This window comes from Octodon degus, unplaced genomic scaffold, assembly GCF_000260255.1.
Source record: "Octodon degus isolate 3935 unplaced genomic scaffold, OctDeg1.0 scaffold00272, whole genome shotgun sequence".
Classification (NCBI taxonomy): Eukaryota; Metazoa; Chordata; class Mammalia; order Rodentia; family Octodontidae; genus Octodon; species Octodon degus.
The window spans coordinates 316134-328753 of NW_004524848.1; the positions used below are offsets into that span (position 1 = coordinate 316134).

Genomic DNA, 12620 nt, shown 5'->3' on the forward strand with positions numbered 1-12620 from the left:
TCTCTCTCTCCCCATCTCTTTTCTCCTTTTCTTTCTGTATTTTAAGGAAGGTTCTACAGGGTGTGGTCCACCTGTTTACAGCCTCTCAAGAGCTGTAACATTCTTTCAAAGTTAAACTGACACACTCAACAATGGGTGGGAAATGAGAAACACAATGAGTGAGTTCTGAGAATTCTGTGAAGTCCTCATCATTGAAGTTATTTAACTTTCAGTTGAACTTTCAGCTGTTCATATTTCACAGTCCTATTTGGCAGACTAGGTTTCTTGGCTCATGCTACAGAATCCCAAGGACAGGTTGCACTCTGGGCTGTTGGGGCTGGCCAGCTTTTCATTAGCAGGTGTCCAGTCTTGTTTTTAACCGCCTAAGCCTGGATGTCAGACACACACAGTTTAGTAAATAAGATGCTATTTTTCTTCTAAAAACACTTTAATTGTGTTTTCAATAATATTTCATGCTATGTGTTAAAATTTCCTACTAATTTAAAATTTGTCAGGGCTTTAAGAATGGTTATTTCAGAGGGAAACAGTATCAATTACAACCTTTTGTACATAAGACCTTCTCTATACCCTATAGGATAAACAGAAAAGAATCCATAAGCTTCTCCTCTTTCCTTCTAGACCTTGCAGTATTTGTGAATATATGGGGCACTTATGCAAGTAATAGTGGTTCAAAACAGCCTTGAAGATCATAATACAAAGGATAAAGACAACCAACTTGTAGGAGCTGTTTGTTTGTTTGTTAGTTTGGGTTTTTTGTTTTGTTTTGTTTTGTTTTGTTTTGTTTTTTGAGACAGGGTCTCACTATGCAATTCAGGCAGCCTTGAACTTACTATGTAGCCCAGGCCAGGCTCAGACTCACAGTGATCCTCCTGCTTCATCCTCCCAAGTGCTGGCATTGGACTGGGGTGATAGCTCAGCATCATCAGCACCTGCCTGGCAAGCGCAAGGCCCTGAGTTTGACCCCTGGTACTGCGATTTAGAAGGTTCAAGCACTGGCATTACAAGCCTGAGCAACCAAATCCAGCAAAGAGTTGTTTTTTAAAAAATAAAAATAACAACAGACTTTAACCTGAAGGCTACAAAAGGATCATTTGGTTCAAGTGAAGTTTTGAAGATTAGAGGGGTTTCCGGGGAATAAGAAGGGGAAAGGTGTGGTAAACTATGATGTTGGGGAGGGAGAAGGTAAACAGAAAGGTTACCACTTGGGGCACAGCGAGTGACTTAGCAGGGAACTCTGAGTAAGGAAAAAATGCAGTCAACCCTGGAGACATAGTATGAGCAAAATGCAGTCAAAACCAGGGATGGGAAAACATTCAACCCATTAATAAGAATACAGAACCAAATACACTGGTTTGTGGGAGAGCATAACTTCAGTTCACCATTAGGTATCATGTCATAGTAGATCAGCCAAATAAGATTAAAAAAATAAAAATGTGTTTTCAAACTCTGGCCCCATCGAGGTTGATTTTGCTTTTTTTTTTTTTTTTTACATTTTTTTAGGCTGAGCTGCAATTGCACTGTTTGATATTAGCTGTCACTTAGGAAGAATTAGGATCCTTAAATGCCAGAGGCAGGAAAGTCTCTAGGAGACTTTCACGTAATCCAGCATGCCAGTGAGTTAATTTGAGGTCCAAAATTAAATGAGTAGCCTAATGTAACATACTCTATTAATGACAAAGATAATACACTCATCTATTATTTCATCCATAGACCTTAAGTATAAGTCCCAGGTCATAATGAACAGTTTTATAAAACTTTATCACACTTTTGGGTACCTCCATCTCCCCTCCCTGTCTCCAACTCATCACTCTCCTTTAATAATTAATATATCATATTTTTAATGTTTTTAGAATTGATATAATCCTATACACACCCATCTGTTTTATGTTTTATGTGCTGACATAAGCACACAGAGTGTTTTAGATGAGTGTTTTACAAAAATGAAAATGTAGACAGTCTTTTGTACACCTTGATTTTTTTTCACTTGACCATGTCTTACCAAAATTTTTGCCAAGTGAAAAATCAGAGTCTAGCTAGTTATTTGTTGCAATAGTTGCTTAGTGTGTGACAGTAGGGTTATGTCACGATATGCCCTAGCATTCCGTGTATTCATTAGGATTGGTTTGCGTCATTTTGCTTCTATGAGTAGCACTTCAACAAACCTTCTTGTCCCTAGATCTACAAAGCTGGCATTTTATTTCTGTTGATAAGAGTTGGTGTCACTGGGTCAGGGAAATGTGTGTTAGTTTTAAAAACTAAACTTGCTCCACAAAGCTACAGCAATACATGTGTTTATAATTAGTAAAAATTCTTTTACCAGGTCCTCTTAGGCAATAGTGTTATCTTTTTCATACTTTTTGCAAGTGCAGTTGATATAAACACCTCACTGTTAATTTAAACTTACTTGGTACAAATGAATCTGATCTTGCATAAGCTTGTTGATTATTTTAATTTCTCAGTGTGTAAGCTGTGTTTTCATATTCTTTATGGGATTTTTCCAATAGAAAGCTGTTTTGAGGGCTTTTTTGGTTTTGATTTTGGTACTGGGAAGCAAACTTAGAACCTTGCACTTTCCAGGTTCTAACTCTTTTAATTTTAAGAGTTCTCATTATGTTATAGATATTTTCCTGTTCTCTAAAACATCAAACATTTTTCTCAAATCTATTCTATTTTTATTGTATCTTTTGCCCTGAAACAGTTTTCAACTTCAGTCAAATTTTCTAATACAATTTCTGCCTCATAAAAAAAAAAAAGCCAGCCACCCTGCCCCTAGATTATCCTGATGGTCTCTAGATTTTTTGAAAGGGTTTTAGTTTTATTTATCTTACATTTAACCTTTGATCCATCTAAGCTTTACTTTTGAAACTGGTACAAGATAAGGCTCTGATTTATTTTTTTTTCCTCCAGATGAATAGTTTACTACCCCCTTATATTAAATAACTCATCCTTTGCTACTAAATTGTCACATATTAAATCCTCCTTTATTTGGGATCTATTTCTTAATGTTTTATTTCAGATATTCTCTATCTATTTGGGCCTATTTTAATACATACTGATTTAATTAGAGTACCTTTACAAGATTTTCTTCTTTTTTTTTCTGTATTTTAGGGAAGGTTCTACAGGGTGTTCAGGGTCTCAATACTAGATCGGACTCATTGTGATCAGCCTGTTTACAGCCTCCCAAGAACTGGGATTACAGGTGCGTGACACCATGCCCAGTTTCAATCGCCACCTCAGCGCACCCCGGGGGTGGAGACAGCACGGTAGGCCTGGGGATCAAACCTCCAATCCTTGAGACTGTTGGCTGGTGCTCTAATTCTGCTGAGCTATTTGGCCAGCCAAGATTTTCTGATTTCTGGTAAATCAGATTACATAAGTGACTTTTGAGGTAGTTATCAAATATAAGTGTTTATACTAAACTCTATTTCTATACAGCAGTGGGATGCACACATAAATTAATATATCAAAATAATGGTTATTTAATCTAAATATTTTTTTCAAAATCTTTCTTCCCACAGTCTATTTTCCATCAACAGATTGGAAATAAAAGGTTTAATGTGTTTACATGTGATTTTATATATGGCAATTGGATACACTTTTAGTCTGGTGAGGTATCATATTAATGGAACTGTTTTTCTCATCCCCAGGCTAGTCCTTCAGAGGAATCATCCCTGACAGCATCCTTACCTGAGCTCTGACCACATCCCAGTAGAAACACTTCTCAAGGGAGAGTGCTGGTGAGTCCTTAGAGAGGAATTCCATGGGGACTGTACCTGACCCTCTGAGATCCACAAAATCTTCCCTGACTGCAACTGTGGGAAAAGAAGAGCCTTACAAACTGCAGACTCCCTCAACACAACACCAAGCAGCCCCCGTGGATAAGGGTACCAATGGCCTTGCGGGCTCGCCTGCAGAACCCAGCCTCTGTCCCACAGCAGCTGCCAAGGCTGTGATGCAGGCTTGCGAGCATGAGACCTCCCAGCCGGACATGTCCTCTCCTGGTGTCTTTAATGAGGTGGAGAAAACGTCTCCCACATGCAACTCTCCCAGTGATTCCCAGCTGTCAGGCAGTGCTGAGTCCGTAGCACCAGACCTGAGTCCTGCAGGTGAAAAGTATCTCATCCAGACATCATTGACAATGCCAGCCCACCAGCACACTCACCCCACCACCCCAGGTGATCAACCCAGTGCCAGTACCTCAGGGGCACCTGAAGATTCCTTGGTGACATCGCAGACAACCTCAAATGGAGAGCAACCTGAGAGGTCAAGCTGTCCTGCACTGGGCATCTGTGGCAGCAACAAAGGAGGGCTCTGTCATTTTCCTCCTGAAGAAACCATCCAGGGAATGGCACAGACTCCATGTACTGCAGCCATGGTGTCTAGTCCTTCGTCCTGTACTGCAGGGGGACAAGAAGAAAGGCAGCAAGCATTCTGTGACACCACAGCTAGGTCCTATGCACCTCCAGCAGGAGACGATGGATGTCCAGAAAGCAAGCAGCCCCCTACCACTGCCTCCTCAGACAGCCACAGTGTAACACTGGAGACATCTCATCTACCCCACCTCACTAGCAGAGGTTCGATGTGTCCACCAAATCCAGAGAAGGAGCCGTTGGTGGCACATGTGTTGTCAAAATTCAAAGAAGCCAGCACGATGACCAGCCAAGTGGAAAGTGAGATCAAGACAGTCCCCAGCAGGGCCCAGCAAGATGCTGAGGTACAGGCAGTAGCGAGCGTTGAGAGCAGATCTGTCTCCACCAGCCCCAGCATCTTCACTGCATTCTTAAAGGAAATCCCTGCCCCTAAGCTTTTGGAGCAACAAGAGCAACTGCGTGTCATTTGCCAGGGCAGTGGCAGTGGGAGCCATGTGTTCAAGCTCTCTAACAGCATGCCAGCCTCCCAGGAGTCGGGTCAGTGCCCTGGCACCATGCCACAGGTGTATATCCAGGCAGCTTCAGCTGTTTCTGCAGCTGTCCAAGGGAAACATAAACCTGTGGGTCTACCAGAGGAAGTCCTTAAAACTGCATCGATTAACACAGCCTGTAGTTATGCCCAGGATGTGTGTACAGAGGAAGGGAAGTCAGCAGGACTGACCCTAGCAAAGGAAGAATCCACCTCTAGACAGCTTTCAAGTCCTAATTCTAGCTCGTTGAAGTCTAGTCCCACTGACCAGATTTCTAGCTTTGCAGACCATGAAGCTGAAAACAGTCATGGTTTGGAAAAATCTGAAACCAAGCTCTCTGAGTTTGTAGTGAAAACAACAAATGACTACAAAATGGGCTCAAATTGCAAACAGTTTGATTCCTGCACCAGCAAAGATGACCAGCCCGGGAGTTTGGAGCCCGCTAATAAGGAAGGCGCAAAGGAGAAGAAGCCTGAGTCTCCTCGGATAGTAAAAGAACAAGAGTCTGTTGGCACCGGTGCTCTGGATGCCAAGACACTACTGCTCAATCCCAAACTCCAAGAAAACGGAGGCACAGGATCCACGCCCTCCCCACTGAAGAAGAGCCAGGAGGGCATTTCAGAAGACAACCGACAGACCAAGACAGCCACGAGCCTGAGCTTGCCATCTGATTCCATGGGGGATTCCAGCCCAGGTTCTGGCAAGAGAACCCCTAATCGCTCAGTCAAAGCCAGCCCACGCCGGGCCAGCCGCGTCAGCGAGTTCCTCAAGGAGCAAAAGCTAAATGTGACAGCAGCTGCCGCTCAGGTGGGGCTCACACCAGGAGAGAAGAAAAAGCATCTAGGCTCAGACTCCAAGCTGAAGCAGTCCAAGCGTGTCAGGGACGTCGTGTGGGATGAGCAGGGCATGACCTGGGAAGTGTATGGTGCCTCCCTGGACCCAGAGTCCCTGGGAGTCGCCATCCAGAACCATTTACAAAGACAAATTAGGGAACAGGAGAAATTAATCAAAACACAAAGCGGTCAGCCCCGGAGATCCATTTCCTCAGATTCTTCTTCAAATAAGAAGCTCAAAGGCAGGCAGCAGAGCGTTTTCCAGTCAATGCTGCAAAACTTGCGGCGCCCTAGCTGCTGTGTCCGTCCTGCCCCTTCCTCCGTGCTAGACTGAAAGGAGCCCAGGGATGCAGCTGTGGTATTCGGGAGCATCCATCCGTGCTAACGCTTGCTTAGCTTTCTTCTGAAAGACCAGGGAGAGAAAGCAAGTGTTAACTATATTGACTTGCTTTAAAAACTGTTGTGTCCTTTGACTGAAGGCCCATAAATAAAAATTCCATTTCAATTTGAAAGAGCAAGCTTCACTGAAGGGTTGCAACCTTAATCAAGTGAAAATAATATTCAGTGGGTTATAAAAAATACGATGTTGCTTATAGAAATAACATTACCATTGTACATGTGTTATTTTGTATTACTGCCTCAATTTATCACATGATGGTATTTCCATTAAAAAATCCTTGCTTTATGTTAAAAAGAAAAAAAACACTACTAGCAAAAAACTTACACTTTGCAGTCCTATTCCAGTAAGAACATTGTTACCACAAAAAAAATTAAATAGGTGATAAGAACCATAGTGTGATAAAATTTAAACCAATTTGATTTATTCCTAGGCCAGATATCGTTAAATAAAAGCATCGAAATGTATAAAATATCAAATATGAATTAGCATTTGTAAATCTCCACAGACAACCCTTTTACAAACCTTGTTATACATACAGGAAAGTAATATTAGGAAAATTAAGCCTTTGAATATGAATACTATCTACATAAAACATGGATTTATCTGTACACATTTTCCTGTGCAGAAGGCAAAGTGCATCTCTGTGATTCTGAACAAATTAAATTCCTATTTTCTTACCCCAGAGAAAATACGTGGAACTGGATTCTTGAAAAGAATCATCAAATTAGGGCTAATGTAAAATTTTATATTATCCTAAAATATGCCACCGGGAACATTACCATTCTGATAAGGAATAGTAAGTAGCAGATTACCAACCAGTTTTTCTGTGTCAGTCAGAGGCAGGCCTCATGAGTAATAGAAATAATATATTTAATCTAAGTTCCTGTAAACAGCATGAATTTCTGTTTCTCTTTTGATTTGGTCTTGTAGCTTCTAATAACAAATGTAATCAACACCAAATGGAACACAGGCTTCCTTAGATGAGACAAATACCACTTAGTTTCATATGTCTAAGATCTGAAGTAAAAAGATAATTTCTAAAAATGTATTGAAGTTAAGAGAGATACAATCCTATGTCAGCCTTCCTCAGCAGAAAGGTCTTTGAGAAACCATACTTTGTGCTTTGGAGTCCCCTGAGAACACGAGTGCCTGCTGGAGCATAGCCCTCTCTTATTTCTAAAGGAGGGTGTCCCAAGGACCCAGGAGTATCTACCAAGGCCTTGGGGACCAGTGCAAGGTGGAGTATTGGAGAACAGAGGCAGGACTCAAAGCACCGGAAAGGCTTTCCTCCCTGGAGTCATTGTAGTAGCAGCCCGGATCTCCACCTTGCATGTAAAAGATGGTTAAATGTTGTGAACATGCTAGGTATCCTCTCTGAATTCCTCGTCCCAGTGAGCCAGCAGAGAATATCTGGCCAGGTCTTATTTTTCCTAAGAGATTCAAGTACCATTGGTACCACCAGTTCACAATACCTATTCTGGCTTTTTTTTTTCCAATTCAAAGAGGGAAAAAAAATTGGACCTGAACTTTAGCACCGCAGGCCACACTGGGCCCAACCCAAATTAATAAAACAGCTTTGATTTCTTGCAAAGCAATTTAACTGTATATGCAGCCTGCATAAGTAGACACAATGACAGCATTGACAGCATTCTCACAGCCTGAGAATGGTAATTACAGTTGTTATATGTAGAACTTATAATGAAGTGTATAATAAGGCACATTTTTCAGTTTCTTACTAATTGGCCTCTATTAAGAATGCTATCTAAAGTAGAAATTACCATCAAATTACTATTAATGATTAGAAATTTAGTTTAAAACTCTCTTATGGCCTTAAGTACCCATTTATCAGAGATGCCTTTTATGAGGATATAATCTGTCTTCTCTCACTCTCGGGCTGTCTCTGGCCCGGCTAGCACACGTGCTGTGTACACACACGGTCCACCCTGTGTATACAGGGGCAGCTGTCAACAGGGCCCGCTCCAACTGGGTGGGCCCCAGGTAATCCTCAGCTGTGAAGTAGCTAGAACAGGATGTTCCTGCATGAAAACAGAGAAGAAAGGAGTCAGCATCCGGCAATAATATTTATTTTCATGAGTTTAGAGTAACCACCTGATTTATAAATAGTTAATTGAAGCAGAGGCCTAAAGACAGTTGTAGGCATCAAGGCCACATTAAGTAAACCAAAACTGCTCATTTGATATCATAGTTGTGTCTCTCAAATGAAATTGTCAAGAAAATAATGTTCAAATTAGTACGTTTGGTTTTCTTTGGTGCTAGAACTAAATTCTTGACTTCTGTAACACTCTAGAAATTGTCAAAAAATAGAACAAAACCTTTTTGTTTTTTTGCTTATTGAATCTTATAGAACTAATAGCTTTTAGAAACAGATCATCAAACAGATAAGATAGGAACCTATTTAAGATAGTGTTTTGACAATAAATGCTTGTTTGAAATTTTCCTTTCACTTCAGTCTGCAACACAGCATCAGAAGTTTCACACATCATATGAGATGCCTTTGGTTCATGTAACAGAGGCCCTTAGGCAGTCCTTTCCCTGGCATTGCCAGTGAGCTTTCTCCTTTAGTCCATGCTTTACCTGAACGACACATATTGACTTGAAAGTAATTTGGTTTTCCAGAATAGCTTTTGCATATGATTTGGTCCTTGTCCATGTGTCTTTGTTTTTTAAATATATATAAGAAATATTTCATTAAATCAAGATATAGAAAATAGTTCTTTACCCAGTAATAAAAGAGTGAGTTAGATGTCAGTACTTGGGAAGATCACTCAACATTTATAATTTGATGATGCTGTACCATTTACAGAAATTTTAAAAGATACATGATTCTATTTTATGACCACAAGAAAATAATATCATCACTTCATCTATGTCTATCTTGAATGTTTTTCTAATTATGTGCTCTCAGATTATTGGCTCTTGGGTCCATAGGCCAACTACTTTACATACAGTAAAATCCTGATTTCTCCTTTTGTTTTGGGCCTGTGGCTTAAGTTGAAGATTCTAGTAACTCAAGGTTAACCATAAATCTCTATATTTGTGTCCAAAGTGAAACATTTATAAAGTATATTAATATGTTTTCCTACCTTGACAAGTTCAATAGTATTGAATGTGATTTCGTCATGGATAATGTTTAATCTTCAGAATCATCTGATACTATTATTTTGGATAATAGGTTAAACATGAAAAGTCAAAAAATTGGACTGAGTTTACATGTGCAACATATAACCTAGAGGTTTAATTTTGAAACCGAATTCTTAACAGGAACTTCATGTCTTAAATTAGAAAGAAGAGAAAAATGTCATTTGGTTGTATCCAAGATTATTGAGGTTTTACCATCCCCAGTTTATTCTAAAATTATTCCTTTCATTTTGGGAAGTCCCCATCATTCTGAGGATAGCTGTATATATCACACAAAGATTAAAAAACATTGTGACTAAAATTTGTTTACAGAGGATATCTGCAAGTACACTATTAACATAAGTTGTCTGGTCTTTGCTGTAGTCATTCTTAACTGTTTTGTTGCCAAAATGTGAGAAACTATTGTCATCTTTTCCTCCTCCATATTTTGCAAGTGTTAAAAAAGAAAACTGTCTACTTCTGCTACCACATAACTCACCATATCCCTTGCCAACTTTTTTCGTAATTAGTATAAGGAGAAACAATATATTAAGATAAGGTTTGTATATATGTGTGTGTGTTTATTGCAAAACTGGGCCCTTTGCAGCCTTGTATAGACCTCTACCTGCCTGATTCACTCATTATCTACAACGCTGCCATGGACATGAGGCTGTTTACTCTTTTCTGCTTTGTCCTACGTGGTGTTTGAGAAATGAAGCCTGTGAATTTCCCTGTGTGATAAGAGCACGGTGAACTCCGAGCCAACCCCTCATCCCCACCCTCAGCTTGTGTGCACAGTGAATCAGAAGTCTTGTCTGTGTCCGCTTCAGTGTTTGCCATTTCACGTCTATATCTGAGCATTTGTTTTCTGTCGTGAACAGTGTTCCTTGTCATCTGTAGCCCTTTTGGTGGACTCTCCAAATGCAGGTCAGCTGCTGCTGCCCTGCAAATAACAGGCGATTTGCTGAATCTCTCATCCATCCTTGTAACTCTATCCTTCTTAATGAAATTCTGCAACTGGCTGAGTAATTACAAATGTCATCTGTGCAGACACAGGTGGTTAAGAATGACTGTACAATTTTGAACTGTCTTTTTTGCAAAAGGAGAAATACAGTCTTATAAATGCTAAAACAGATTTCCATGAACTTTATTCTACTCTCAGACAAAAAAATTCTGAGAGAATTATTGGCTACAGAGATCAAATAGATTTGTCTTACAATGACCAACGATGCAAATGAAGATAAATTGAGGTGGAAAAATGCTGTTTCATAAGTAATCAGTGGCATCTGCCAGAGGTCACTACTGCTACTTTTAACTGTGAACACTCACCAGCTAAACTACACACTTGCCACAACCAAATAACCTCTCTCAAAGTAACTCCTCTACATCTGTTTATGTGCATAGATGCAGACAGACGCGATCCTGAAACATTACTTTTGGCTGTTAGGAAACTCAAGGTGATGATCATTATAAAAGGACTCTGACATAACCATGGGACTTGGTGAAATGACCGTGGGGGCCAGAATGGTGCAACAAGATGTTATTTACAAGTTTTTTTTTAAGACCTAGCTATCTCAGATATTAATCATGAGAATAAAGACTGTTGAATATGAAATTAAAGCCAAGCAATAATGTGCCAAAAATGAGGCCACTATACCAGCAAGTGCATCTGTTATGGGCACACAATTATGTAATTGTGGTTTGCTCGGTGAAGACTGACTATAACCCAGAGGATAAAATAAATGAAAGCATAATTTCTGTTTTGTTGGGAAAAAAAACACATTTGTTTAGCAGCTTTATAAGGAGAAGCAAAATCCTGGTGAGCAGGACCAGAGACACAGGTACCATCTCTGCTTTTATGCTAGCCAGGAAAGAGGAGGAGCCACTAAAAGTTTTGCTGGCTTAAAACTCAAGAAAGGTCCAACAGCATTTTTGGTGATTTAAGTGGTTAAACTTTCAGTAATTACTCTTCCTGGACACAGGCATGTTAGAAGGCAACTTAGTTAATCTACCCAGAGGATTCCCAACCTTAGCTATGAAAAACTTGGGCTCCCACCTGTAAAATTTTGGAAACCCAAGAACTTGTATCAAAAGAGGCTTCAACTAATGCCTTACAGGAAAAGATGTTCCAGGTGGTCATTTCTAAATACAAGTTCAATAAGTGTCTTCCTGGGTTCAAACCCAGAATTAATTGGCTGCAAAATAGTAGCAAATTAGAATCCCATATTTTACACTTCAGGAAGAGATACTCATTATCAACCAGTATGGTAATAATTATGAGATGCAATAGTAATTTGAGAGTGTTTGGGAGAATTTGATGGAAAAAAAATACATTTTTTCCTGATATCTTAAATGTAGAGATGTCAACAGTTTATCTCTGGGGATAAAGTACAACTTTTTTTAACATCGCAGCTAGTATTATTACTCTTTGTTACTTTAAAAATTAAATAGTCTTTTTTAGAAAAAATGTAAGCACTTAAGCAATTTCTGATTGAAATCATTGCTTTTAATAATATGTAAAAGCTGTGTGTAAAGAAAACTATACTGAATGAGTAGAAAGTGCATCCTTACTTGTTTTAGTTTAGACTCCTTAGCATTTTAGACCACATATTTGAGTAAATATTCTTCTACCTGTCTTAGAATGAAGCAGGTAAATTAAAAGATGACAGTATTATAGAACTGCTCCTGAACCCCTGGAGGAGAGGAGAGACCAATTCTTATTTTAAGGACATCTAGAGATTCCTTTGGGAGGTTGAAAAAGGTCTAGATGACCTGAAACTCAAAAAAAAAAAAAAAAAATACTAGCAGTTACTAAATTTCTATTTATCTCTGCTGTACTAATGTGTGAGCAATGTGTTGTGCATAATACTGTGGTTGGTCGTGGTCAGTACATTCTGTAAGTATGTATAGTCTGTGAGTAATCGATTTGCTATTTTTGTGTGTAGAAAAAAATAAAGTGCTGTATCCCATTTAAAGGCCAATTCCCATCATCCAGTAGGCACATGTACAAAAGTGAATAAAGCCAACAAAAGTGTGTGTGTATTCAGGAATTTGTCTTTTCATTTTTTCAGGTCAAAGGGGGCTGGTTTTATGCTCTGTCTCTTTTTCTTCTTTGAGAGTAGATAACATGATTATCACAAAGGCTGACTATCTCAGTCAGTACAATGGCATATTACTAAATATGCCAGGGCTAATTAACCACTCCATTAGTCACAGGTAAGGTCAGTTCTTTGATCTCTGGGACGAGTTACATTCCTCATACATCCTCTCTGCGTCCAGTGTGACTAGAATGTACATCCTGCAGGTATGATTGTGTACATGCCTAGAATGAATTACCTAAATCCTCAAA

At 39.5% G+C, this 12620-nt stretch overlaps 1 protein-coding gene across 3 annotated transcripts in view; it reads left to right on the forward strand.

Annotated features, from left to right (window-relative positions):
• The window catches only part of Gprin3 (GPRIN family member 3), a 75134-nt gene extending 62829 nt beyond the window's left edge, over positions 1 to 12305 (forward strand). For all 3 annotated transcript variants that reach the window (XM_023706826.1, XM_023706827.1, XM_023706828.1), the window contains exon 2: positions 3648 to 12305. In XM_023706826.1, the coding sequence (XP_023562594.1) occupies positions 3761 to 6067 (2307 nt within the window). In that variant the 5' untranslated portion in view covers positions 3648 to 3760 and the 3' untranslated portion in view covers positions 6068 to 12305. The remainder of the gene's footprint in view (positions 1 to 3647) is intronic.
• Positions 12306 to 12620: the final 315 nt, after the last annotated feature.